The 26,936-nt window shown below is 34.3% G+C and overlaps 2 protein-coding genes and 1 pseudogene across 3 annotated transcripts; 2 read left to right on the top strand and 1 right to left on the bottom strand.

Annotated features, from left to right (window-relative positions):
- Positions 1-6,856: 6,856 nt before the first annotated feature.
- LOC132055890 (plasma membrane ATPase 1) lies at positions 6,857-13,589 on the top strand. Of its 2 annotated transcripts, XM_059447901.1 has the most exons (21): positions 6,857-7,012; positions 7,096-7,215; positions 7,622-7,720; positions 7,809-7,946; positions 8,086-8,220; positions 8,309-8,488; positions 8,588-8,794; positions 8,890-9,009; positions 9,111-9,230; positions 9,312-9,434; positions 9,523-9,627; positions 9,833-9,977; positions 10,609-10,773; positions 10,887-11,125; positions 11,283-11,315; positions 11,419-11,500; positions 11,743-11,903; positions 12,286-12,471; positions 12,555-12,737; positions 12,846-13,024; positions 13,143-13,589. In XM_059447901.1, exons 1-21 carry the CDS (start codon positions 6,959-6,961, stop codon positions 13,237-13,239), a joined length of 2,871 nt encoding a protein of 956 aa, XP_059303884.1. In that variant the 5' UTR covers positions 6,857-6,958; the 3' UTR covers positions 13,240-13,589. The 2 variants fall into 2 exon arrangements, with proteins under 2 accessions (XP_059303884.1, XP_059303883.1); XM_059447900.1 differs by having other exon boundaries at positions 8,309-8,794.
- A 454-nt stretch (positions 13,590-14,043) lies between these two features.
- On the bottom strand, positions 14,044-18,103 carry LOC132055892 (protein NRT1/ PTR FAMILY 2.11-like). The gene is made up of 4 exons (XM_059447904.1): positions 17,843-18,103; positions 17,528-17,745; positions 16,882-17,441; positions 14,044-15,088 (listed from the first exon to the last, which is right to left on the bottom strand). Exons 1-4 carry the CDS (start codon positions 17,964-17,966, stop codon positions 14,185-14,187), a joined length of 1,806 nt encoding a protein of 601 aa, XP_059303887.1. The 5' UTR covers positions 17,967-18,103; the 3' UTR covers positions 14,044-14,184.
- Positions 18,104-22,037: 3,934 nt separating this feature from the next.
- Positions 22,038-26,114, top strand: LOC132057538 (plasma membrane ATPase 2-like; annotated as a pseudogene).
- Positions 26,115-26,936: the final 822 nt, after the last annotated feature.

Genomic DNA, 26,936 nt, shown 5'->3' with positions numbered 1-26,936 from the left:
ACCTTTAAAAATCCTTTAAGCACTTTTATCCAAACACGTAATTATTTATTTATAAAATAACTTTCAGCACTTAAAAAATAATTTAAGCACTTATATTTAAAAGCCACTTTTTTCCAGCTAATCCAAACTGACTCTAAGAAAAAATAAGAAAAAAAAAGATGGCGTGAAGGGACGGAGATGGCGTCGGAAATTGTAGGTACAGGAGAAACAAAGAGAGACGAGTGGGAAAGGTGCTGGTGTACAAGCAAGAAAGAGAAAGAGGTGGAAATAAGAAAGAAAAAATAAAAAAAGGAAAAAAGATAATCCACAATGGAAAATAATAAATAACTAATTATATCATCCAATTAGAAAATGACTCGTGTACAATTGAGACTATTTTTAGTGTTATTTTTCTGTTTCAAGTGCTTTTAGAAAATTGATGACAATCTCTTTCTGTTTCAAGCGCTTTAGTCGGGGGTGTCAAAAAAATATGAAAAATCGATCGAACCAAATCATATCAAACCAATTTATAGTGTTTTTTCAATAAAATTATGATTTTTTATTTAAGCTTAAAACCATCCCGAACAATTAGGGTGGTCTTTTTAATTTATTTAAAAACCGAAAAAATCCTGAACCAAATAGCTTTGCATGTATGAAATATATTTTATATATTACAAATATGTTAAATTGAATATATAAAATATATTTTATAAGTTATGTTTCAAATATAAAAAAGAATTTTGGCCACTGGACATATATGTATCAAATTCAACTTGTGGTTTCTGTGGCCTATAAGCTGATGTTTGTTTTGGCTCAATTGATCAACATTGTTGTCTTTGGCAAGTTACTCTTCTCCCTGGTCAATCAGTGAGGGATTCACGTCATGATAATGCTATCGTTATTGTCTTGCTACTTGATATAACACATTTCAGTTTAATTACTTTGTGAAGTTTTTTAATAGCTTTTACATTAAATATTTCAGAAGAAATAAATAGAAGTTCTATTTGATGGTGTGCTACAAATAGGTTTGTGGAGGTCCGCGTCGTTAATCGAAAATTAACCGAACCGTACCTATATCGAAGAAAAACCAAGATAATGGGACGGTTTTGAAAAGTCTAATTTTGGTTATACAAAATAAAATAACCGAAAAGTTGAGATGGTTTAATTTTTTTAAAATAACCGACCGAACCGTCCCATTGACACCCCTACTTTTAGTGTTATTTTTCTGTTTCAAGCGCTTGTAGTGTATAATGATAAATTATCTCTTTATATTCTAAATTGTAAAAAATGGAATGGTAATAAATGTAAGCGGCAATCCCTAGTAAAGGTAAGGTGTGTCGCAACAATTTTGGCCAAAGTTCGGGGGTACTAGTGTCTTATCCCTACTTAATAATAATGGTAAAATAGGTATATCATGATAAATTATTTTATCTCTTTATTTTCTAAATTGTACTAATAAAAGTGGCATATTTTTAATATAGTGGATAAGTAAAAATAGACGGAGTGATTACAATAGTCTGTGACATGCACGGCCCTCTAAGCTCACTGTAAAGGCTACAAGAGAAGTTTAAAAAAAATATTTACTTTAATTACCTGAAAACAAATTATTTAATGTTGCCATCTTTTTCAAATCCGTCAACCAATGACCAAACATGGTGTTTTGGTAGGGAACTGTTCGGAATTGCTAGCATAATCTTAATTAATTCGATGGATTACGTGGTCTCCGTTTAATAGATTTTCTTAAGGACCACAAAATTAATTATCTGAGAAAAACAGGAGTTCATTAAGTTATTCAACAATGATTGACGTACTATGATTAAAAAAAGATCAATGAGTAACTGAGAAAAATAGGGTTTGTTATGTTGTCAATATTAAGTTGATGATTGAATTATTTGTTTTTACTTTTATTCTTTAATGAAGAAAACAAACATCAGAACATCTTGATAAGATGATGGTAACGCAACTAAACAACACCGCAGAGAAAGAAAAAGAAAGCACCGCTGTCCGCTGGACACAATTCAAGTTCTTTAATGTCCTGTCACGTTTTCAATTGCCAGAATCAAACAAATCTGATGGTTTTCTTCTTTGGATCTTAGTTCTTATCAGATATTCAGCAGACCTTAATTGATTCTTTAGTTTGCATATGATTAGTAATTTTAATAAGTTACATGAAAATCTAATTCTTTAAATTAAAAGGATAAGTTTTCACGAATTATTTATCTACGCTGTGAAACTCAAATTTCTGCATCAAGTAAATCATAGTGTGTGCTAATTAATCCACTGGGGTCACGAACAAATGCTAACACCTAGAAGCGAGAAAATTAATCCTGTGATTCTTTGGTATCGATATGCAACAATTACATAGTAAAATATTACTACTATACTAAATATATAATTCTTACGTATGCAGCCCTCAAAAGAACTCAACAAATTTTATTTCATCTTTAGTTACATGGCTTACATCAGGCGTGGCCAATAAATTAAGGAAAAGTGGCTCAAGATTAGAAGTTAGGTGATACAACCATAAATAGTTGGTGAGAATGATTAAGAAAAAGAACACAGAATTAATAGTCACTAGTAGGTAATGTACGGATAGATAGGATGTTAGTGTTAGAAGAAAAGGAAAAAAGAAAGAGTGAAGATCATATGAAATACTACTCCCATCTTTTTCACTTTATCATATTAAGAGAGAGACAATTTTATTTTTTCTCTTTTGCCCTTAACATTAACTATTCATTCCTCAAATCATTTTCCAAGTTCATTGAATCTATACATCATTAATATGGATATTATGGTCAAATATGCACTTCATTTTCGCTTTAAAAGGTGAAATGTAAAGTCCATTATTGAATGATAAAAATGAACGGAGGGAGTAGTAGGATAGTGGAATAAACAAGAAAGCACGAATTGAGGAAAACAATGTCAGAATAATTAAGTATCATGACTTTTTTGTGCCCCTTTGTAATCAAATCAAATCCAACTTTTCTAGCTCAAAAAGACGGAAAAGGAATCAAGAGTGGAAGCAAATCGAAACTACTGTATACAGAGATCCAATGTTTCTCCAATTAGTGGAGTAACGTATCGAGAATTATTTTTTTGTGGATATGTCATTAGCATTTTGTTTTCTTGTTTCATATTTAGTGTGCAGTATCTGTTTTGCGGCTAGGCTAATTCAAGTTTACACCGAAAATTCCACTTTGAGGGTAAAATCATCTTTTACTAAAAATGACTTCATTCTCCAAGTTCAACTCAAGACCTCTGACTAAGAATGAATGAAACTTACCACTACACAACTATCTCTAGTGGTGTTATTAATTACTAGCTTTTTACAGTAGCATAAAGTTGTTAGAAATCGGCCCATAAAGGTAGATATCATAGTATGTGTAGGAAAAGAGCAATTTGGGATGCATGCATCTTTGATTCTGTCTGTAAAATTTTGGGATGCATGCATCTTTGATTCTGTCTGTAAAATTCTATGATTCATTATTGTGACTGACTAAAACAGTTCTCCTGTTAGTCATAAAGAGTTATTACTATGTTTCAAGTATAGTCCTTTTTGGGGTTTAATATTTTGTATTCCAGTAATATCAAGGTTAATTATTTCTTTTTTGTCAAACAGTAGCACCAATGATTGAGAACTAAATTTGCTGGAAAAAAAAAAAAAAAGAAAGAAAGAAAAGAAGAGTGTCTTTGTTGTCAACCTAGCTAGTAGAATTTAAGTTAAATGTGTAAATATTTCTACGCTATCAATGTAGGACTTCAATAACAAGTACGTAAATTACTACCTTTATCAAGTCATTAAATGGCGTTCATAATAAAAAATATTTGCAATAGTTTTATAGGTGCTATAATAATGTAAATATTCTTTTCAATTACAACGCATAAAATTTAAACTCAACTTCACTTAGCCAAACCTAGAGGTAGATGTGCATCACAAAAGCAACCCCGGAGAAAGAAAAGGAAACTATTTTTTTCACCACATTTATATAGTGACATATACTCCGAAGCAAAGGTGAATAAAAAATTTAAATTAGATGAATTCAATTTTTAAAATTTTTTAATAACACAAACTGCATCAGCTAATGCTCCGAAGGTGACAAAATTTTAGGAAAAGGACAGTAATTGATTTGTTGATTGTTTGGTCAGGCAACAAGAAGTTGTCAAACCAAACTGTACTCTTCTGCTCTACCACAAGAAAATAACTGCATTTTAATTCTGACTCTGACATATTAAATCTCTGTTTGTTTCGCCGATTTTTCGATTTGCCAGTATGCATGATGCTAGAATATCCTTTGGTCTTTTAAATATGATAAAAATAAATAAACGGAGCTTATGTAATTTGGTTTATTAGCCTTTGATTCAATCAGTAAGTTTAAAATTGAGAGGCATATGCAAGAACTGATTCGCACGTTACCTATGATTTGGTCGAGGCGAAATCCCTTCTGTAGTAAGTATATTAGGTAATGCCATGTGACTTTATCAAAATTTCATGTACTGGAAAATATTATTGTCATTTTTCCTAAAAGAAAATAGTTTTAAATTGTGGGTGCCACATGAAACTGACCAACACAAGAAAGAGGCAGGATTAAAGAGATTTGCGAATTCCTTCGCACATAGATACAACATATATGATAATAATATCTCGTAAATAAACAACAATTAGCGAGTGAAATTTTCGGGAACAAAAAAAAAAAGCAGAAGAAATAAACAATCAATTAAACCTGAATAGAGGCGGCTCAATACTGTTAAGGGCTTAAAGCCAAACTTTAATGAGAGACCTTAACTTTTTTTTATCACAAAAACGAGAATACAAAAAGAATTCATAATTATTTTTTATTTAAAGTCTACCTTTTCAGATTAATGTCAGATATCTCACTTACTTCCTCAAGAGTTCCTTTTTGAGATTGTACAAAAGATTCAATTCTTTCTTTTTGAGTTTTGAACAACCGGATTCATATTTTCTAGTTGACATATTTTATATTCTAATAAATAGTTAAAGAGACAATATATATTACGTAGTAAAATATCAAAAAGAAGCAAGTTTTAGATTAAAAAAAATTGAAATAATAAAATTTGATTTATAACTTGATTTGAGAATACTTATTTGGTGCTTCAATATACCTCTTGCAATATTTGGTGCCCGAGAAAAAGAAAAATAACAAATTCATACACTATAGCTCTTGTCTTTCATAGCAATATAATTAAAGACTCTCTTGAAGAAACAAAGAAGAATGTGAAAGCATAGAAGTATACTAAAATTTAGAGAAAGATTAAAAGTAGCTAGATTGATCATTGTAGACAAATCAATCGGGGGCCTTCCTTTTTGTCAATATACTAAATATAGATTTAGTATTTGTATACTATACATTACTTACTGATTTAGGGGCCATATTTTCTGTAAATTAATTAACTATTTTCTTTTAATGACAAAAAGTACTTCATATACTTTATACTTTTTCAAAAATAATCTATATTGATGAAAAATGAGGCCTCCAAAATTGAGGGGCCTAAAGCCTAGACTTTAAAGACTTCACCCAAAAGTTACCTCTGAACCTGAATAGATTTTTTTCTTTTTGGATTTCCCCCTCGCAGTGAAATCTAACTAAACCCGAATAAATTATATGTTACATCCTTGATCGAATAAGATTGAGAATTTACAATCTTGATCAACACTATAGTTGTTGTTCACCTACTATTAAGAAAATGACAAATATTCAAATCGTGAAACTTGCATCAGCATCTAATATGAAAGACTGTTTAGATTCAACTTCCTAACAATTGATATTCCTTTCTAATTCTATCAGGGACAGGTGTGCAAATTGCAATTAGTTCACTTTTTCATTCATGAACAAAAATCTTAACACAATAACAAAATTTCAAATGTGGACCACCATATTTATTTCAGAATTTTGAAAATTATGGATAGAGTAGAAAATAGGTCGGCTCGAGGCCCCTGAACAGGCGTGCCAATTATTTCGTTCAAGATTTAAGATATTTTGGCCTTTTATTGTAGTAGTAACTAGTAAAAACGAAATAAAAGGCAAAAGAAGAAAACAAATAAGAATAATTTAATTTGAAATTAACAAAATTGACACCATTTTACTAATAATTTATTTTATAAAATTTTAAGAATTTTAAACATTCATATTCACTTATTTAAACTTTGATTAAATTTTGTCTAGTCAAATAAATTTGTAATCATTAATTTAATATTTTAAAACGTTTACACAGTTAGTACGTTGTTTTCTTAAATCGCTTCAAAATGTTCGACTTCATTTTATTAGCTACAATATGTTAGCGTATATTATTTATATTCTTTAACTAAAATTTGATTGGATATTCTTGTCAAATTAAATCTCAGTCATTAATTTATGAACTTTACTTATATCCATATCATAACAATTAAAGTTATTAATATGTTAAATATTGACCGGATGTAAAGGAAGGATCATAAAGATTGGTAAATAAAAGTCATGCTGATGCGAAACCAAGAAAAAAAAAAGAAATATAAAAAGTCTCGCAATTTAAATAAAAACTTTAAGCGAGAACAAACTCCTCCGTTTTAATTTATGTGAGGTTGTTAGATTTTTTGGAATTAAATACTTTTTTATTATAAATCTTTTAAATATTTTATTTATTGTGTTTTATAATAATTTTTATATGATTATAAAATATATATAAATTTCCTTTTTAAAAAAATAATATTTGGATTCACGATAAAAATTAAGAAATTTAACCGTCTAAAATCTTAAATACGTTTGTAACTGTTTACTACTATTTATTTAGTGTCTACTTAGGAGTAGTAGTTTTTGGTGACCCTTTGGCTGTTTATAAAATCCAACATCTTTTCTCAAACATCCAATCTTTTTGTTCTTTTCTTCCCTAAAATTCACCAAATTGTGTTGCTTTAGAGAGTCCTATTTATGGTGTTTCTGATCTGAGACAGTGTTAACAAGGGGAAATAACGAGTTTAAAGAAGATGTCTGACAAGCCTGAAGTGCTAGATGCTGTCTTAAAGGAAACTGTTGATTTGGTAATGTTTTTAAGAATTAATTTTTTGTGGGGACTTTGCTAATTCTTGTTTCTTGATAGTTTGAATTTTTTTTTTTTTGGCAGGAAAATATACCCATTGAGGAAGTTTTTGAGAATTTGAGATGTACCAAAGATGGACTTACTGCTACTGCTGCTCAAGAAAGGTTGGCCATTTTTGGGTACAACAAGCTTGAGGAAAAGGAGGTGCTAACTGTTAACTTATCTTTTGCTAATTTTTCATCTTTTTTTTTTTTCTTCCATCTTCTGTGCTAATTGTAACTGCAGTTGTGCTCCAACCTTCCCTTTTCTTTAGTTATTTCTCCTGAATTTTATTTGTCTGTAGTGTTTTCACTGGCAAGTAGTGGTCTTTTTCATTCTTTTTGTTTTTGTTGTGTTTGTCCATCAGTTTGAAGTAGTTTTCGTTTTGTCTGAATAAGAAGTGTGTTTATGTCAATTTGCTCATTGATAGCTTTAGTTCCTTAAGTAGAAAAAGGTTTTTGATTTATGGTGCTTGTAACCTGTCAAAGATTGGATCACGATAGAGGCTTACGACGTTGTTCCTGTGCTTATTGGTAGAGGTAGGGAGTAATTCTTTATTGGTGTGTTACAGGAGAGCAAATTCTTGAAATTTTTGGGTTTTATGTGGAACCCTCTCTCATGGGTTATGGAGGCTGCTGCTATCATGGCAATTGCTTTGGCAAATGGCGGAGTAAGAACTCGCATTTTGAATTACAATTCTATTCAATTTTCTTGCTGGGTCCTGTAAACTCAGTGCAAGAATATGTGGACTCTTCTAGGGAAAGCCACCAGACTGGCAGGATTTTGTGGGTATCATCACATTGCTCATAATCAACTCAACAATTAGTTTTATCGAAGAGAACAATGCTGGCAACGCAGCAGCTGCGCTGATGGCTCGGCTTGCTCCAAAAGCCAAGGTACTAGACATAATCTCTTTCTCCTGTTTCCATTTGACTGTAAATAGACCTTGTTGTCTTACAAACAGAAATTCATGAATATATCTAGTTAGAGTTTTTGTTCTGAGTTGTTTGAATGTTTGCACCTGTCTTTGTGGAGGTTCTTCGAGATGGAAAATGGGACGAGGAAGATGCTGCTGTTCTAGTGCCTGGGGACATAATCAGTATTAAACTGGGAGATATCGTTCCAGCTGATGCTCGTCTTCTCGAGGGTGATCCGCTCAAAATTGATCAGGTGATTAAAGTTTATGATCGCATGGAGTTTCTGCATTCAATCTACCTTTTTCCTGACAGTGCCACTATACTTTTCTCTCAACTTGCAGTCTGCTTTGACTGGCGAATCTCTTCCTGTAACAAAAGGTCCTGGAGATGGTGTCTACTCTGGTTCCACGTGTAAGCAGGGAGAGATAGAAGCTCTTGTGATTGCTACAGGGGTTCATACCTTTTTTGGGAAGGCAGCTCACCTTGTTGACAGTACAAACCAAGTGGGACACTTTCAGAAGGCAAGTGGAGTCTTTTCTCTGCTAATCCATGCAAATGATCTTGATTATCTGACTTTTATGAAATCTTACATTACAAATGATGTTTATGGTTATCGTCAGGTTTTGACTGCTATAGGAAACTTCTGCATCTGTTCAATTGCAGTAGGGATGATAATAGAGATTATTGTGATGTACCCTATCCAACACCGCAAATACCGTCCCGGAATAGACAATCTTCTTGTGCTTCTCATTGGTGGTATTCCAATTGCCATGCCAACTGTTCTCTCGGTCACGATGGCAATTGGCTCTCATCGTCTTGCTCAACAGGTTTGTTACTATTACCATCTCTTGAATTTTTGAGCTATTGTTGTGGGGCCCTTCTGCTATGTGAATGCTTATTTGATCAATTTTTAACTATACAGGGGGCCATTACAAAAAGAATGACGGCTATAGAGGAGATGGCTGGCATGGATGTTTTATGCAGTGACAAGACGGGAACCCTAACACTGAACAAGCTGAGTGTTGACAAAGCCCTTATTGAGGTGAGAAATAAAGAGTTTAGTCAAATGCGTGATTGCTCGTGTACTTATTCCACTAGTAGAACTGTGATTTTCCTTTTTGTTTGTTCTTGTTAATTGTTCAGGTATTTGCCAAAGGTGTTGATGCAGACACTGTAGTTCTAATGGCAGCTCGAGCCTCTCGAATTGAGAACCAGGATGCGATTGATACTGCTATTGTTGGGATGTTGGCTGACCCAAAAGAGGTAACTTTTACCGCTGTGTACCTTATGATTTATGTGTGCACCCCAGTCCGGAGATTGCTCTAACAGTTGCCATTAATATAGGCACGTGCTGGCATTCGTGAAATACACTTCCTTCCTTTCAATCCCACTGATAAACGAACAGCACTTACTTATCTTGATGGCGAGGGAAAAATGCATAGGGTTAGCAAAGGTGCACCGGAGCAGGTACTTTAGTTATCACACAGTGCAGTCCTTCTTTGCTGTTTTTACCTTTGCTTGCATGTTCTAATCCACAGCTGCAATATGTATTCAGATTCTAAATCTTGCACACAACAAGTCAGATATAGAGCGTAGAGTTCATGTGGTGATTGATAAGTTTGCCGAGCGGGGCTTGCGTTCGCTTGGTGTGGCATATCAGGTACTTTCATTTTCTTTTATCATCAGATCTCATCACTTCTATATATAAATTGGATAGACCAAATCCACAACTTTGGGTTATAATAACGGAATGCCTCCAGCAGAGGAGACTAGTGATCAATTCTATTTATGCCCAAGTCCTATGCTTGTTGCAAACAAAAGGTATTATCTATTCGATTATGCATGTTCTCCAATTTTCGATGCAGGAAGTCCCAGAGGGAAGAAAGGAGAGCGCTGGGGGACCATGGCAGTTCATTGGTCTCCTACCTTTGTTTGATCCACCTAGGCACGACAGTGCTGAGACTATAAGGAGGGCTTTAAACCTCGGAGTAAATGTCAAAATGATCACAGGTATTATGTGGTTTCTCATATTAGACAATCTCATTCAATGTGTTGTCGGCAATTGGTATTGACGTCTATGGATTCTTACTGCCCCTCCCCTGGCGCTCGAGAGAAAGAGTTAAGAGGAAATGGTGTATTATATGAGATGAGATTTCCAAGTTATCACTAAATTAATATGGTAGTAAACTCTTCCACGAATCCTTGGTTGAATAGCATGATTGACAAATTTTGATCTATAGATACTACTCCTGATTCTGCCTTGGGAAAGTTAAATGCTGACTTGCTGTCCTTTTATTTTCTTTTATATTGTTTTATTTTGGGTGAGGAGAGGGAACAATGAGTAAGAGTTGGATTGATAGAGTAGGCGCTACTTTGTCCTGCGGCTGCTTGAAAGTGTAATGATGCTACCTGTATCTTGCCATTTCATTTTAATATGTCAATAAGAATCTCTTCAATCTCTCATTGTTGAATCTTAAAACACTAATAATTTTGACCATCAACCTGTATCTTTTTATATTGCTTTCCATTGTAGAAATGCTGAGATGTAATTAATTGGAAGAGATTGTGCATATTAGTGTATGACTTAAAAAAAATTTGCATGCTTTTGATGCTTAATGGCTTAGCGTTTGTACTTTTATAGGGGATCAACTGGCAATTGGAAAAGAAACTGGGCGCCGCCTGGGAATGGGTACAAATATGTATCCTTCATCTGCTCTATTGGGACAGACTAAGGATGAATCAATCTCTGCTTTGCCAATTGATGAACTTATAGAGAAGGCTGATGGTTTTGCTGGTGTTTTCCCTGGTATTTATTTTTTGAATCACTCTTTTGCATATCTAGTTGTGCTCTTCAGTATAGAACTTTGGTTAAAAAGATGATTGGCCTTTGCTGATTCCTTGTCTTGGTCATTGCTGTAGAGCACAAATATGAGATAGTAAAGCGCTTGCAAGCTAGGAAACATATCTGTGGTATGACTGGTGATGGAGTCAATGATGCTCCTGCTCTTAAAAAAGCTGATATCGGGATTGCTGTTGATGATGCCACTGATGCGGCTCGTAGTGCTTCTGATATTGTCCTTACTGAACCTGGTCTTAGTGTCATCATCAGTGCTGTTTTGACCAGTCGAGCAATCTTTCAAAGGATGAAAAACTACACGGTATTCTTTTTTCATTTTGGGGTTGGTTCAGAAATGTAAGATAAAATTGTTAACTAAGGACAATGCCTTGAATTTTGAAATGAGTTAAATGCTCTTAATCTGTCTCTTAGCTATGATATGGATAACTCATCTGATTATGTATTTTTTGCATTGGCAGATATATGCTGTTTCCATCACAATCCGTATTGTGGTAAGTTATTTGCAACTGCTTCATTCTTTTATCTTGTCTATCTTATGTTTCAGCGTCAAATGCATCTGTACACTTGACTCTTTTTGTTAATTCAATGTCACAGCTTGGTTTTATGCTTCTGGCTCTGATCTGGAAGTTTGATTTTCCCCCTTTCATGGTGCTTATCATTGCAATTCTTAATGATGGTTAGTCTTTTAACTATCAGAAATATATCTGATGCTTAAGCCTTTAAAGTCTTTGATATTGACCTCTAATATGGGGTAAGCTTAAACTGAAATATTATGAGCCTAATTTTGTTGTGGTTGTGTCTTCCAATTGGTGTAGCACCTCTCTGGTTTAATATCTCATCTGAGTATCACTGTTAGTTTCTGCTCAAGTTTTTACTCACTGTTGTGGACATCTAACTACCAAAAGTTGGAAATATCAGGTACCATTATGACAATATCGAAGGATAGGGTCAAACCATCTCCTCTGCCGGATAGCTGGAAACTGGCTGAGATTTTTACTACTGGAGTTGTTCTTGGTGGCTACTTGGCAATGATGACAGTCATTTTCTTTTGGGCAGCATACAAAACAGATTTCTTTCCGGTGAGCAACCTATATCGTCTACATTAAAAAATCTTTTATGTTATGAGGGATGATGTGATTGCAGGCCTTCCTAATTGTTGACTGCTCCAAATTTAGTTACCCTTCTAATTGTTTTAGAATGGACATTTACATAAGAGATTCAAATGACCTTTCTAGTACATATGAATAGACGATATATCTTCTGTCTAATTTAATTAAGTGTATGGAGGAGAGATTCAAAGCAATATGAAGACACGCAACACACATTTACTGGCTACTTTATCTTATGGACAATTATATAAGTCCTTTGTATTTGCTGTTCGGTGTATTTATAAGTTAAAGTAGGGTGTTAATGTTGGCCCACTCTTAGTTTTATATCTGACTTAATTCGGTGAATTTCCAGCGAGTATTTGGGGTATCAACACTTGAGAAAACAGCAACTGATGATTTTAGGAAGCTCGCCTCTGCAATTTACCTTCAAGTAAGCACTATCAGTCAGGCCCTGATATTTGTCACAAGATCTCGAAGTTGGTCGTTCGTGGAGCGCCCTGGTTTGTTGTTAGTGGTCGCTTTTTTGATTGCTCAACTGGTGAGCCATCTGCTGCTTTTTTGTTCTCTCAAAGCTTTCTTAACTTTGTGGACATCTAATATATGGGAACTAAATATGCACAGGTTGCCACCTTGATTGCTGTTTATGCGAATTGGAGCTTTGCTGCAATTGAAGGAATTGGCTGGGGTTGGGCTGGAGTTATCTGGCTTTACAATATTGTGTTCTATATCCCTCTAGATATTATCAAGTTCCTTATCCGTTATGCTCTCAGTGGGAAGGCCTGGGATCTTGTTCTTGAGAACAGGGTATGAACTGGGAAGAATAAAGAGATACTTAAGAGTCATTCCTGCTCCTATTCCTATTATTATCTTGTTGGTATTTGACGTGTCTCTTTAATTTTTATTTCTCTGCAGATTGCTTTCACCCGGAAGAAAGATTTTGGAAAAGAACAACGTGAGCTTCAATGGGCACATGCACAAAGAACCCTTCATGGGCTCCAAGTTCCAGACCCTAAAATATTTAGCGAAACTACCAATTTCAATGAGCTTAACCAGTTGGCTGAGGAAGCGAAGAAGAGAGCTGAAATTGCTAGGTCAGTTATTACTCAACTTTTCTCTGCAGTTATTACTCAACTTTGTTCTATTAAAATGTCTTAGCTATGCTGAACACTTGAGTATTCTACACCTCAAAGCTGAAATTTTCAATTGCAGGCTGCGTGAGTTGCATACACTGAAAGGTCATGTTGAATCAGTGGTGAAGTTGAAGGGTCTTGACATTGAGACAATCCAGCAGGCATACACCGTTTAAAGGGAAAGTCTGCTCTGGAGGTGTAATTGAACTGGTGTTGTGATGGGAGTGAAGACATCAAAATGTTATAGTGAGTTACCTTTGAAACAGCATGTTCATAGTAGTGCCTTATAGATTAGCAGAGTAATATTATTGAAGTTCTTATTTTGCCGTTTCCTGCCTTCATGTTCCATAGCTCCTGTAGATGTTGTAGTGACCCAGAATGATGAACATCAAGTGATGCCGGTATTCGTTGTCTATATTCGTAAAAGCTTTTTTCTAATTATATTTCGTTGTTTCGCATCCACTATATGTTGTACTTGTTTCCCATCGTTTCTTGGCTTCATATAATAAGCAGAGCACTGTGTCCACTTCTTTTGTTGGCTTTCATTCTTCAGCTTGATGCTAGGCTCTCTGCTAAGTTCTGTTTTCCTTATCCTATTTCCTCCTTTTTAGTTTTCGCTTAACTTTATTATATGCCCTTACCCTATTCCGTTTCTGGAAATCACAGTGGTAGCTGCACTGATTTCGTGAGATGAGTTGCTTTCACTCTCTAAGTTGAGAAAATATGTTTGGCTGTTCGAGCCAAGAGAATGTATACGTGCACACGTGTTCCATTGAAACTACAAGTGAAAGATTTTTTTTTGGGTATTTATCAAGCGATGTTGAGGAAAGAATAAAATTAGTCCACCCTGCAGCTTGACTTGAGTTGTCCATTGAGAAATTCTTTCATAAATAGTTTATCAATTGGAGAATCCAAAGATGCTGTGGCTTAAGGCTGCTACTACTACTACTACTACTATGACAATAAGCTCTTCCACACGCTTCTTCCCATTTAAATTTTATTAGAAGTGAGATTAATGGAGGCTATTTTGTTCTTAGCTTTTCTATTACAACTTTCAACCCAAATGGCTGCTAACAATTGGAATAACATACTATTCATTTAGTTTTATCCTTAAATTAATGTCATACGAAGTGTTTCTCAACCTTTTTCCTTTCCATTTCCAATGTAACGCTGCTGGTGTCATCACTTCCCTTGTACTTGTACCATCTAGCACATATTATGAAGTAAACAACATTAAGGATCCCCAATGCTGTAATCAAGAAATAGAAGTAATCCAATTTCCCCTTGTTAAGGTCTTCCGGTAGCCAGTTACCGGTTTTTGCCTTTCCTGTTGTGTGGTGCACTATAGAGATCAAGAAACTATTCAAGTAACTGGAAGCAGCCATTCCCAAGAACAAGAAAGCCCCCGCGATACTTCTCATATTTTCTGGAAACTGCTTGTAGTAGAATTCCACTTGTCCAATGGCACAAAATGCCTCTGCAAGTCCTGCTAAGGATAGCTGAGGAACCAACCATAGAGCTGACATGGAAGAAACCAATCCTCTTTCTGAATGTAGCCCTAATGCTGGATTTGTGAAAACCAGTTTTCTCCTTCGTTCCTCGATGAATGCAGATACAAGGGATGATAGAACAGTTAGGAATATACCAAATCCCATTCTTTGAAGTATAGTTATACCACCTTCTTTTCCAGTGATTCTTCGGAGTAATGGGACGACGATACGATCATATATGGGTATCCAAAGAGTGAGACTTAACATGGAGAAAATAGTGTAAGTTGCTGCTGGAATTTGGAAGTTGCTGTTGCCAAGATGTCTGTTTGATTGAAGGGCTTGGTAGACAACAAATTGTTGCTGCTGAGTTATTGCAATATGGTATACAATTGCTGCAGCCCAAATAGGAATTACCCTTACAACACATTTAGCTTCTTGCACTTGCTGCACACTGCATAGGTTCCATGGATTGGCTGCTGATCCATCTGATTTGATTTGGTCTTCTGGTGTTACTATTGCAGACTTGTCAAGAAACCTTATAGCACAGTAAATTTAAATGATTATTTGGTCCTTTACAAACTTTTTTTAGTTTTATGACCCTTATACAAGAGATTTTCAGTTTTTACATATAAGAGATCTAAAAAAAACACATAAGAGATCTAAAAAAGTCATTTTCTTCTATTCAAATTATAAGAGGCCAAGAAATCTTATTTCCTCTCTTCTTGTAAATAACTTGACGTGTGCTTTGAGTATATTGATGGACCAATTTCCTAAAAGACATAACTTTCTTCCCAGTGCTTGTACCCAATATCATGAAATATCTTTTAGGCGATGGTCCTTTTTTCTTTTCTGATCGGACACCTGTAAATACAGGGCCCTACCATGTGATGCGTATTGGTTAAGTGACTCTAAGGACCCGTTTGGCCATAAGAATTATTCACTTTTTTTCGTAATTTTTTTTTCACTTTTTTCAAAAATTAGTGTTTGGTCATGAAAATTCCAGATACAACTTGAAGTTGTATTTGGAATTTGAAAAAAAGAAAAACTTATTTTTCACAACCAAAACCGTGTTGAAAAGTACATTTCAACAAAAAAAAAAAAAATATATACTATTTACAAAAACTATGACCAAACACAACTCCAACTCCAAAATTTCAAAAAAAAGTGAATTTTTTTTCGGTTTCTATGGCCAAGCGCCTACTAAGAATCACAAGATTCTGTTTTTTAGTTTTGTAGTTAACCTTATGTGAACAATGGATAGTTGAGACATTGGCCATAATGGTTTTCACACTGAGTCAGCAAAATGGGGATGATAGAGCATCTGAATTTTCACATATTTTGCTGATGACATAATTGATCAAGGCCATTTCTGATGACTTTCTTCGAGAGAGGATAATATAGTTTAACCAATTTAATAATATTTCAGTGCCAAATGGAAAGAGATTAAAGTATTCTGTAAATGAAAAAGTTGTGGTTTGAATGACAATTGATTCTGGTAAGTCATGTAAAATGGAATATGAAACTATCTAGACAAATCAGGTTTAACTAAATGCTGATAACCCATGCTTTTCTGCATTCCATCCTAACATACTAACAGGAATAAATAAAGTTATTAAACCTCAACAAAATTAATATATATATCTATATCTATAAATATATAGTGTTATGTTCAATTTTCAGGCCAAGATCACAGCTTTAAAGGGGATAGATATATCTAGGATAATCTTAACTGCACTGATACAAATAATTAATCAGACTAGAGTGTCGGTGTCACTTAGCTAGGTATCTGAACCAAATCCATAAGTTTAGTACTAGTAGTTAAACTAATGGAGACATACAACAGTCACTATTAAGAGTAGTCATACCTAATGAATACCTAATAAACATGCAACATGCAAAGTGCTAACAAGTGGACCTGTCGAATATTCAAGACATACTTCATGAGGAATGACACTCTGTATCAATCCAATGAGAAATCAAGATGCTGAATCAAATTAATTAACTTGAGGTTATAAACTAATACTCCCTCTGTCCCAATCCATGTGATACGTTTCGTTTCCGATATTCAAACTGTATGAACTTTGACTAACATTTTAAGATGTATTTTTTTCACCAAATTGATATGAGAAAAGTTGCGACTTATAGTACTTTCCATGTAGTTTTCAAATGTATAAATTTTAATCTTAAAATATTGAGTTAATCTAATCCAATTTAACTTCAAAGTTCAGTCGAATTGATTCCAGGAAAGCGAAAAGTATCACATATATTGGGACATAGAGAGTAATTAAATAATATTAAATTTATAATAGATTTGCTCCTATCTGTTACCTGAATTGATTAGTGTAAGGAAGCTTGGAATTGATAGACCTGAGAGGAATGTAATTGAAAAGAGATTTCCATGGTTGCTCTGGCAATTTTAGCCTTCTTTTCTTGGTAGAAACCACAAGAACCTGGGCTACACTTGTCAATGGGCTGCCCTCTGGTTTCACTTTGACATAAATTTTAGTGCCTCCAAAGAAGAGGAAACATGAAATCAACATGAAGATTGCAGGAATGGCTAATCCTATGGACCAGCTAATGTCGGATTGCACGTAAACCACGAGTGTAACAGACACCATTTGAGCAAATGTTAAGGTGAAAAAGTACCAGTTGAAGAAACTATTAATACCCCTTTTGCCAGATTCTGTCTTGGGATTAAATTGGTCTGCACCAAAAGCTAAGTTACACGGCCTAATCCCAGCTGCACCTATGATCAGTAGCCCAAATCCACTCAACAAGAATGCCATTTGCCATCCTGTTGGTCCTATGCATTGGCTGATATCTTTCAAATCGCAGTGTGGAGGATGTAGCTTCTTGAATACTGCTGTTAATGATATCACAAACAGCCCCTTCAAACAAGAAACAAGTGTATCAGTACTTCAGGATTAATATTTTCTTCCTTCAAAATTTAAAGAAGTGGTGGTATAATTAGTACCAGAAATGAAGTAATGGATGAAAATCCCAGTGTTTTGTAACGACCAAAGTAAGTATCAGAGAGGAAAGCTCCAAGCAAAGTGGCAAAATTTGTGGTTCCATTAAAGACATTGATCAGAGTTGCGGCCGAGATGTGGCTCATGTTGAATACTGATGTAAGATAAATCAACAGGTTGGAAAGTGTCCCAATTGCTCCAAGTTTTTCAAAGGTTTCATTTCCTGCAAACAACATATGAAGCAACTCATTATCAATTGTTAACTTTGTTTAATGTAGTAACTCACTAACCAAGATAAGAAACAAGCAAAGTTTGCTTACCTATAATAAATGGCATGGCCTTCACTCCTCTGTAGTTAATTTCAGGCTCTTTCTCATTATCATCATCTCTAAAACTTGTTGTTTTCTCATTATTTTCCATGGCGTCTATCTTATTGCTACTCATTTTCACTCTCTCCCTGCTAATTTATATACTCCTCCGGAAGCTGAAATGTAGCATAAAGTAGCAGCAGATGTGGATAAATAAAAAAGGGAATATTCTATTTAACCAGCCACAACTCTAATTTGTTTCTAATACTTCCTTCAGATCTAGCTCTAAAGGCACTCAATGTGTCATACTGCAAAAGCCTGTTTTTTTTTTTTTTTATAGTAACTCATGGACATAAGGGTGAAACTTGTGGGTTTGTACATAGCACCATAAATCCTAATCAAATAAGTAACAACCATTGTAACTTCCACTAATGATAGATGTATAGTTTAAAGTAATTCAAAGACGTGTAGTCAACCGCAGTGATGTTCTAAAAATAAGGAAAGAAGTGGGGACGATCAGTACCAACGGATACACACTTTATTAAGGGATCTCATCCAACATATTTCTATTCAATTTTGTTTTTTTATGTGTTAATAATTTTTTTTTCGAAAAGCAAGATATATATGTATCATAGGTCGATACTACTTAAAAATAAGTTGAATACATCAACTCCTTAAATTGTAAGTAAATGTTATTTATAAACTCAACCAATGCATGACATGTTCCATTGAGCATCAGAACACATGATAATTGATAAAGGGTTTATATTAGACACTTTCGACTCATATTTTGAAAAAATTTCTGCACGTGTTCACAAGAATTCATTATGTAAATAAGCTAATACAAAAAATGTGTTTTCTCCTTTAATTATGAACATTAACATCAATTGGAACATGCATGGGGTTTTACGACTTATTGAGATTAATGCGTATAATTAAATTAAGGTGACATATTTTAAGTGGTGAACTTTTCTACGTAATGGGCATTTGAGAACACCCGCAATTTTTTTTTTCTTCAAAATTTTAAGTTGAAAGTATGTAATAGAAATACTTTTTATCGCATGTTCGAATCTTAAGGGTAAAATAGGTATAAAATGGTAAATTAAACATGTCGTAATTTTTAGTATGTCAAATTAAAATTTCTTTGATAAATTTAAGGAGATGTCGTTGTATTGTGCCTAAAAATAAATTAACCCAAAATCAATTACAAGAAGCAAGACTTTAAAACCATTAGAATTCTAAATTCAACAATTCAGTAAGTCGAATCGTGATAATAAATCGACACTGCTGACATAATATCTTGTGTAATCCATAGTGAGGAAATCGAATGCTATTTGTTAACTTTCTTTCTCAGTTCTCACTGTTGAGTGCATTATATCTCCACGACCATCTTATATATGATTGGCTGTAAAGTGATCGAGAGTTCCACTGCTTATACCAATAAAGTCCATAATTTGTTTCAGTCTATGACAGACAAAAAGGCTGGAAATCACTAAGTGGCAACTATTTCTGGTATCACTAGAGGAGAGCGTTAATTACTCCAAGAGCAAACGCCAAAATTTGCAAAGTTTAACCTACTACTTTTTTTTGCGCCTGTTCGCTTTTTTCTTCTAGACAAGTCTTGGATACATGTCGATACGGTTCTTCCTTTTTTTTTAAAAGTACGTGTAAGTTTGTAGTTGCAATTTTGTCTCTTTTACGTTTAAGGATTTAACTTATACAAATTGATAATGTGAAAAGATTCTTAAAGCGTTAGTGTATTTTTAATCTATTATAGTAAGTCGGTATCATCAGAACATTTTTAGGTGACCAAGTTAAAATTATTATAGAGATGGACTAGAGAGTTACTTATTGTTGTAGGTCATCTTAACCTGATAATGTAAAAAATAGTACCACGCCACTTCGGAAGTTAAACTATGTTTATTTTACTTCTTTTATTAAGAGGTTTATGTTGGTGTGAACTCCCAAAATTAACTTACGTGTTTACTCAAAATATCAGTGTGACTGAGTATGGACATTTACGTAGAGAGACAAGAAAGTGCATGTGGGTTATCGTTTATACCCACTGATTTATTATAATATACATTTGTAGGTACAAACCATTTGATTATTCTTGGGAGAATAGTAGAAGTTCCATTCATCCAATTAAATAGAGTCCAGTATTAGTCAACTAAACTGAAAATTGCAAGTAGCACCTTTGATATTCCAAGTAGCAAAGCCAAAAATTGTGGTCCCAATTTGAGATATGTCAGGTTATATCTCAAATTGTTCTAGAACGAAAATTATTCTTTATATTTTTTTGGCACAACCTTTAAACATATTGAGGTCAGTATAATTTAAAAAGCATGCTTTTCTTTTCTTCTACATAAGTTCAAATTAAAGTACCTTCTGAACAAATTAAGCAAAAATATGAACACTAGAATGAAATAACCCTTCATTATTATGAAGTCGCGGATGTTTTAGTTTGCCATACAGCCATAACACGATGGGATCTTTATGCAAATAGCTAGTAGGATTCACTGTCTACTTTTTCTAGCCGATATACATAGATTATACATTCATTATACACATTATATACATATTATACGTGGATATATGCATATATTTTACATTGGTCAGCTATGTTTTGTTTAAGCAATTGGGTAAGCCGATACTTAGGTTAATTCTTCATCATATCATACATTAGGTTAATTCTTCATCATATCATACATTAGGTTAATTCTTCATCATATCATACATAATACATAAAATATGCATATAAAATATTGAAGAATAACAAAAGGGCTGATTAAGTAGGCGTTTGGCCATAAGAATTATTCACTTTATTCCGGAATTTTTTTTCACTTTTTCCACTTTTCAGTTTGGCCATAAGAATTCCAAATACAACTTGAAGTTGTATTCCGGAATTCCAAAAAACAAGAAAAACTTGTTTTTCAAAAAAATTCACTTTTTTCACAACCAAAACAACAACATTTCAACAAAAAATACAATTTCAAAAACTATGGCCAAACATAACTCCAACTCCAAAATTCCAAAAAAAAATTATGGACAAACCGGCCCTAAGTAGAACTTCTAAAAGTAGAAAATTTTTGAAGCCAAATCACTTAAAAGTACTGATGAAATGTGACTCGCTTAACTATTGGGCCTGGATTCTTCGGACCTTGGCTCATTGGGCCCTAGCTTCTGTGTTTGTTCATGGACCATGGTGAGCTTCAGCTTTTGCTATTGCATATCTTGAAGAGCTAAGAACCCTCTTCAATTATGGCAGTGGAATAATAGTATACAATTTGATTTACTATTAGCAATTTTATTTTGAAACGGACGACTACAAAGGAAATATGTTCATATAAATTGAAAAGAAAGAAGTAATAACTAAGAAAATGCTGATATAATCCTGGTCATGATAAATAACTTTGTGTCACTTTTGTATTTTATTGTTTTTTACTTTATGTCACAGTATTACAAATTTCATACTTCTAGATTTATACGACAAAAAAATCCAAATGCATGAAATTTATATAATACAATCGATTAGTTCTATCACACAATTAACTTGTTTTTGTCCCTTCAATTCTCCATTCTTTGATTTATCTATTTTTACATTTATTTATCTAACATTCTACATTTGATAAAATATTCTACTAATATATTGATAACCAAATATTGTAACTATTAGGCATTGCCATTTCTAGTCTAATGGTGAGATTGGGTGTAACATGAATCAAATATACATTGCCCAGGCGGCTGAACTTTTATGTATTTGTATTTAAATGATGAAGAAGAAGAACATGAGGAAGTGTTTAATCAAACTAGAGGTTTTGTGGGTTCTAATTTATTCATGGAGACTTCAAGATTGTGATCATTTTGTGTTCCTTTGTACTTGTACCACGTGGCACATATTAGAAAGTATCCAAAATCTAAAACCTCCAATGCAGCAACTAAGTAGTAAAAATAATCCAATTTACCCTTGTTTAGATCCTCTGCTAACCAATTCTCTGTATCTGATGTTTTTGTTGTCCTGTGTACTATTGATATCAACAAGCTACTCGTGTAACTAGCCAATGCAAATCCACAAAACAAGAATGACCCTGCAAAGCTCCTCATGTTTTCTGGGAATTGCTTGTTAAAAAACTCATCTTGTGCTATGACAGTGAGTGATTCAGAAAGACCTGCAAGAGCTAGTTGAGGTATCAACCAATTAGCAGACATGGCTGAAATTTCGCCTCGTCTTGGTTCAATGCCTGGTGTTGGATGCCTAAGCGCTGTGTTCCTTCTTCACGTTTCCACTACAGCTGATACTAACATGGTGAAAACTGCAATAACCAAACCGATTCCCATTTTTTGAAGGACTGTTATGCCAGCTTCTTTCTTGGTGATTTTTCACAGAAATGGGACCATCAATCTATCATAAATAGGTATCCAAATAGACATGCTCAACATGGAGAAGACCGCGTAAGATGCTGTTGGGATCTTGAAATTACTAGCATTGTAAAGGCGCTTGTCGCTTTGCAGAGTTTGAAAGACAACATAAGTCAGCGTTTGCACTAGAACAATGTAGTATACCAAGCCTGCTATCCATATCGGAAATACTCTTACAAAACATTTCACTTCTTCCACTTGTTGTATGTTGCAAAGTCTCCATGCGTTGGCTGCTGATCCATCTTCTTTTATTTGGTCTTGTGGGCTTAAAATAGATGCTTTATTCAAGAACCTGTATAACCATAAATTTATACATAGGGAGTTCAAAAATGTAATATAGTCACGGAAATTAAATAATAATGGTAAAGTAAAACTGGCTGTTGAATTAAAAGGTCTAAGAATAGTTCATTATTACCTAAATTGATCTGTGTAAGGAAGTTCAGAGTTGATAGTCTTGATAGAAACATGATTGAACAGGGTATTTTGCGGTCGTTCTGGTAACTTGAAGCGCCTTTTCTTTATTGCAGCTACGAGCACTTGCACCATACCGGCAATTGGAAAAGAAACTGGGCGCCGCCTGGGAATGGGCACAAATATGTATCCTTCATCTGCTCTATTGGGACAGACTAAGGATGAATCAATCTCTGCTTTGCCAATTGATGAACTTATAGAGAAGGCTGATGGTTTTGCTGGTGTTTTCCCTGGTATTTATGATTGGAATGACTCTTTTGCTTATCTAGTTGTGCTTTTCAGTATAGAACTTTGGTTGTAAAAGACGATTGACCTTTGCTGATACCTTGTCTTGGTCATTGCTATAGAGCACAAATATGAGATAGTAAAGCGCTTGCAAGCTAGGAAACATATCTGTGATATGACTGGTGATGGAGTCAATGATGCACCTGCTCTAAAGAAAGCTGATATTGGGATTGCTGTTGATGATGCCACTGATGCGGCTCGTAGTGCTTCTGATATTGTCCTTACTGAACCTGGTCTTAGCGTCATCATCAGTGCTGTTTTGACCAGTCGAGCAATCTTTCAAAGGATGAAAAATTACATGGTATTCTTTTTTCTTTTTGCGGTTAGCTCAGAAGTGTAAGATAATTCTTTTTTTTTTTTTTCAAGGACAATGCCTTGAATTCTTAAATGAATTTAATGCTCTTAATTTGCTCTGAGCTATGATATGGATAACTCATCCGATTGTGTAAATTTTGCATTGGCAGATATACGCTGTTTCCATCACAATCCGTATTGTGGTATGTTATTTACAACTGCTTCATTCTTTTATCTTGTCTATCTTATGTTTCAGTGTCAAATGCATATTGTACTCTTTTCACTCTTGTCTTTAATTCAATGTCACAGCTTGGTTTTATGCTCCTTGCTCTGATATGGAAGTTCGACTTTCCACCTTTCATGGTGCTTATCATTGCAATTCTTAATGACGGTTAGTCTTTTATATCTGATGCTTAAGCCTTTAAAGTCTTTTACATTGACCAAAGTCTTTTACATTGACCTCTAATATGGGATGATATTAAAAAGTATAGGGTAAGTTTAAAATTGAAATATTATCAGCCTAATTTTGTTGTGGTTGTGTTTTCCAATGTGTTCAGCACCTCCCTGGTTTAATATCTCATCCGAGTATCAGTGTTAGTTTCTGCTCAAGTTTTTACTCAGTGTTGTTGACATCTAACTACCAAACATTGACAATATCAGGTACCATTATGACAATATCGAAGGATAGGGTCAAACCATCTCCTCTGCCTGATAGCTGGAAACTGGCTGAGATTTTTACTACCGGAGTTGTTCTTGGTGGCTACTTGGCAATGATGACGGTCATTTTCTTTTGGGCAGCGTACAACACAGATTTCTTCCCGGTGAGTGCTGCTGTTTCCAATACATTAAAAATTTTCTTTAGTTATGAGGGATGGTGTGATCGCAGGCCTTCCCAATTGTTGACTGCTCCTTATTTAAATGCTGTTCTAATCGTTTTAGAATGGACACATTCATACAAGAGAGTAGATGACCTTTCTAGTACATGCGAATAGACAATATATCTTCTGTCTAATTTGTTGGCCATTTTTATCTTATGAACAAGTATATAAATCTTTGTATTTGCTGTCCGGAGTATTTAGATGTTGAAAGTAGGGTATTAATTTTGGCCCACTCTTAGTTTTATATTTAACTTAATTCGGTGAATTTCCAGAGAGTTTTTGGGGTATCAACACTTGAGAAAACAGCAACTGATGACTTTAGGAAGCTCGCCTCTGCAATTTACCTTCAAGTAAGCACTATCAGTTAGGCCGTGATATTTGTCACAAGATCTCGAAATTGGTCGTTTCTGGAGCGTCCTGGATTGTTGTTAGTGGTCGATTTTTTGATTGCTCAACTGGTGAGCCATCTGCTGCTTTTTTGTTCTCTCAAAGTTTTCTTAACTTCATAGATCATCTAATATTTGGGAAATAAATATGCACAGGTTGCCACTTTGATTGCTGTTTATGCAAATTGGAGTTCTGCTGCAATTGAAGGAATTGGCTGGGGTTGGGCTGGAGTTATCTGGCTTTACAATATTGTCTTCTATATCCCACTAGATATTATCAAGTTCCTCATCCGTTATGCTCTCAGTGGGAAGGCCTGGGATATTGTTCTTGAGAACAGGGTATGAACTGGGAAGAATAAAGAGATATTTAAGAGTCATTTCCGCTCCTATTCCTATTATTATCTTATTGGTATTTGATGGTCTCTTTAAATTTTATTTCTCTGCAGATTGCTTTCACCCGGAAGAAGGATTTTGGAAAAGAACAACGCGAACTTCAATGGGCACATGCACAGAGAACCCTTCACGGGCTCCAAGTTCCAGACCCCAAAAGATTTAGCGAAACTACCAATTTCAATGAGCTTAATCAGTTGGCTGAGGATGCGAAGAGGAGAGCTGGAATTGCTAGGTCAGTTATTGCGTAGCTTTGTTCTATTAAATTTGCGCTGCAGTTATTGCTTAACTTTGTTCTATTAGATTTTCTTAGGCTGAACACATGGGTATCTAAACCTCAAAGCTAAAATTTTCAATTTCAGGCTGCGTGAGTTGCATACACTGAAAGGTCATGTTGAATCAGTGGTGAAGTTGAAGGGTCTTGACATTGAGACAATTCAGCAGGCATACACCGTTTAAAGGGAAGTCTGTTTGGGAGGTGTAATTTATCTGTTGTGATAGCCATCAGAATGTTATAGTGAGTTACCTTTGAAACAGCATGTTCTTAATAGTGCCTTATAGATTAGCGGAGTACTATTTTTGAAGTTGTTATTTGCCTTTTCCTGCCTTGATGTCCCGTAGCTCCTGTAGATGTTGTAGTGACCCAGAATGATGAACATCAAGTGATGCCAGCATTCGTTGTCTATATTCGTAAAAGCTTTTTTCTAATTATATTTCCTTGTTTCGCATCCACTATATGTTGTACTTGTTTCACTTCATTTCTTGGCTTCATATAATAAGCAGAGCATTGTGTCCACTTCTTTTGTTGGCTTTCATTCTTCAGCTTGATGCTAGGCTCTCTGCTAGGTTCTGTTTTCCTTCTCCTTTTTCCTCTTCTTTTTAGTTTTCACTTAACTTTATTGTATGCCCTTACTTTATTCCGTCCCTGGAAATCACAGTGGTAGATGCAATGATTTCGTGAGATGAGTTGCTTTCACTCTCTAAGTTAAGAAAATATGTTGGCTGTTCGAGCCAAGAGAATGTATATGTGCACACGTGTGTGAGACTACTTTTTCCATTGAAACTAAAAGTGAGAGATTTTTTCGTAGCTATCAAGCGATGTTTAGGAAAGAAATAAAATTAGTCCACCCTGCAGCTTGACTTGAGTTGTTCATTGAGAAATTCTTTCATAAATAGTTTATCAATTGGAGAATTTCCAAAGAGACTGGCTAAAAGCTACTACTACTATGGCAATAAGCTCTTCCACACGCTTCTGCCCATTTAAATTTTGAAATAATTACTTGATGTAGCTTCTTATAAGACCTACTTATTGATAATAACTATCCTTTTAGTTATTTATATTTAGTAACTAATTTACTTTTCTAATTTACCATCCATAGCTATATCAGTAACTATACACATACATGGTTAAACAAATCCCTTAATAATAGGCATTGACTATTATTAAAATTGGTTCCATAATTTTAGCTTCCCTTTCCTTCTTCAACCATGTTCCATTTCCTTCTTCCATTAAATCCTAAAACCTAACTTCTTCTCAACAACGGCTATTATTGTTAACTTCTTCTTTTCCACTAAACCCTAAACTCTTAATTATTTTTATATATATATATAATTAATATATATATATATTTATGTATATATGAACCATTTGATGCATATGTTTGCTTGTTTTTGTGTATTTGAACCAGTGATTAACTGTTTATCGAATACACATACATTCAATTTTGTATATGAATGTTTTATGTACTGGTGTATTTGAACCAATGAGTGACGTATTTTGTTGCATGTATTTATGTATTTGAAATAATGATCAACTGCGAATAAAATACACAGTCATTTAAATTCATTTATGAATGTTTCTATGTATTTGTGTATTTGAACCAGTGATGCATGTTTTTGTGTATTTGAACCAATGAGTGACGTATTTTGTTTGTATGTATTTGTGTATTTGAAATAGTGATGAACTGCAAATCAAATACATAG

Source organism: Lycium ferocissimum, chromosome 5, assembly GCF_029784015.1.
Source record: "Lycium ferocissimum isolate CSIRO_LF1 chromosome 5, AGI_CSIRO_Lferr_CH_V1, whole genome shotgun sequence".
Classification (NCBI taxonomy): Eukaryota; Viridiplantae; Streptophyta; class Magnoliopsida; order Solanales; family Solanaceae; genus Lycium; species Lycium ferocissimum.
The sequence above is the reverse complement of the archived record's forward strand: the minus strand, read 5'-3'. Positions and strand labels throughout refer to the sequence as shown.

Coding starts and splice junctions, on each gene's coding strand:
- LOC132055890 (XM_059447900.1), top strand. CDS start 6,959: ATGTCTGACAAGCCTGAAGTGCTAGATGCTGTCTTAAAGGAAACTGTT. Junction 8,795..8,889: donor CTCATCGTCTTGCTCAACAG/GTTTGTTACTAT, acceptor TTAACTATACAG/GGGGCCATTACAAAAAGAAT. Junction 11,316..11,418: donor CCATCACAATCCGTATTGTG/GTAAGTTATTTG, acceptor TCAATGTCACAG/CTTGGTTTTATGCTTCTGGC.
- LOC132055892 (XM_059447904.1), bottom strand. CDS start 17,966: ATGAGTAGCAATAAGATAGACGCCATGGAAAATAATGAGAAAACAACA. Junction 17,746..17,842: donor GGCCATGCCATTTATTATAG/GTAAGCAAACTT, acceptor TGTTGTTTGCAG/GAAATGAAACCTTTGAAAAA. Junction 15,089..16,881: donor CCTTACACTAATCAATTCAG/GTAACAGATAGG, acceptor CTGTGCTATAAG/GTTTCTTGACAAGTCTGCAA.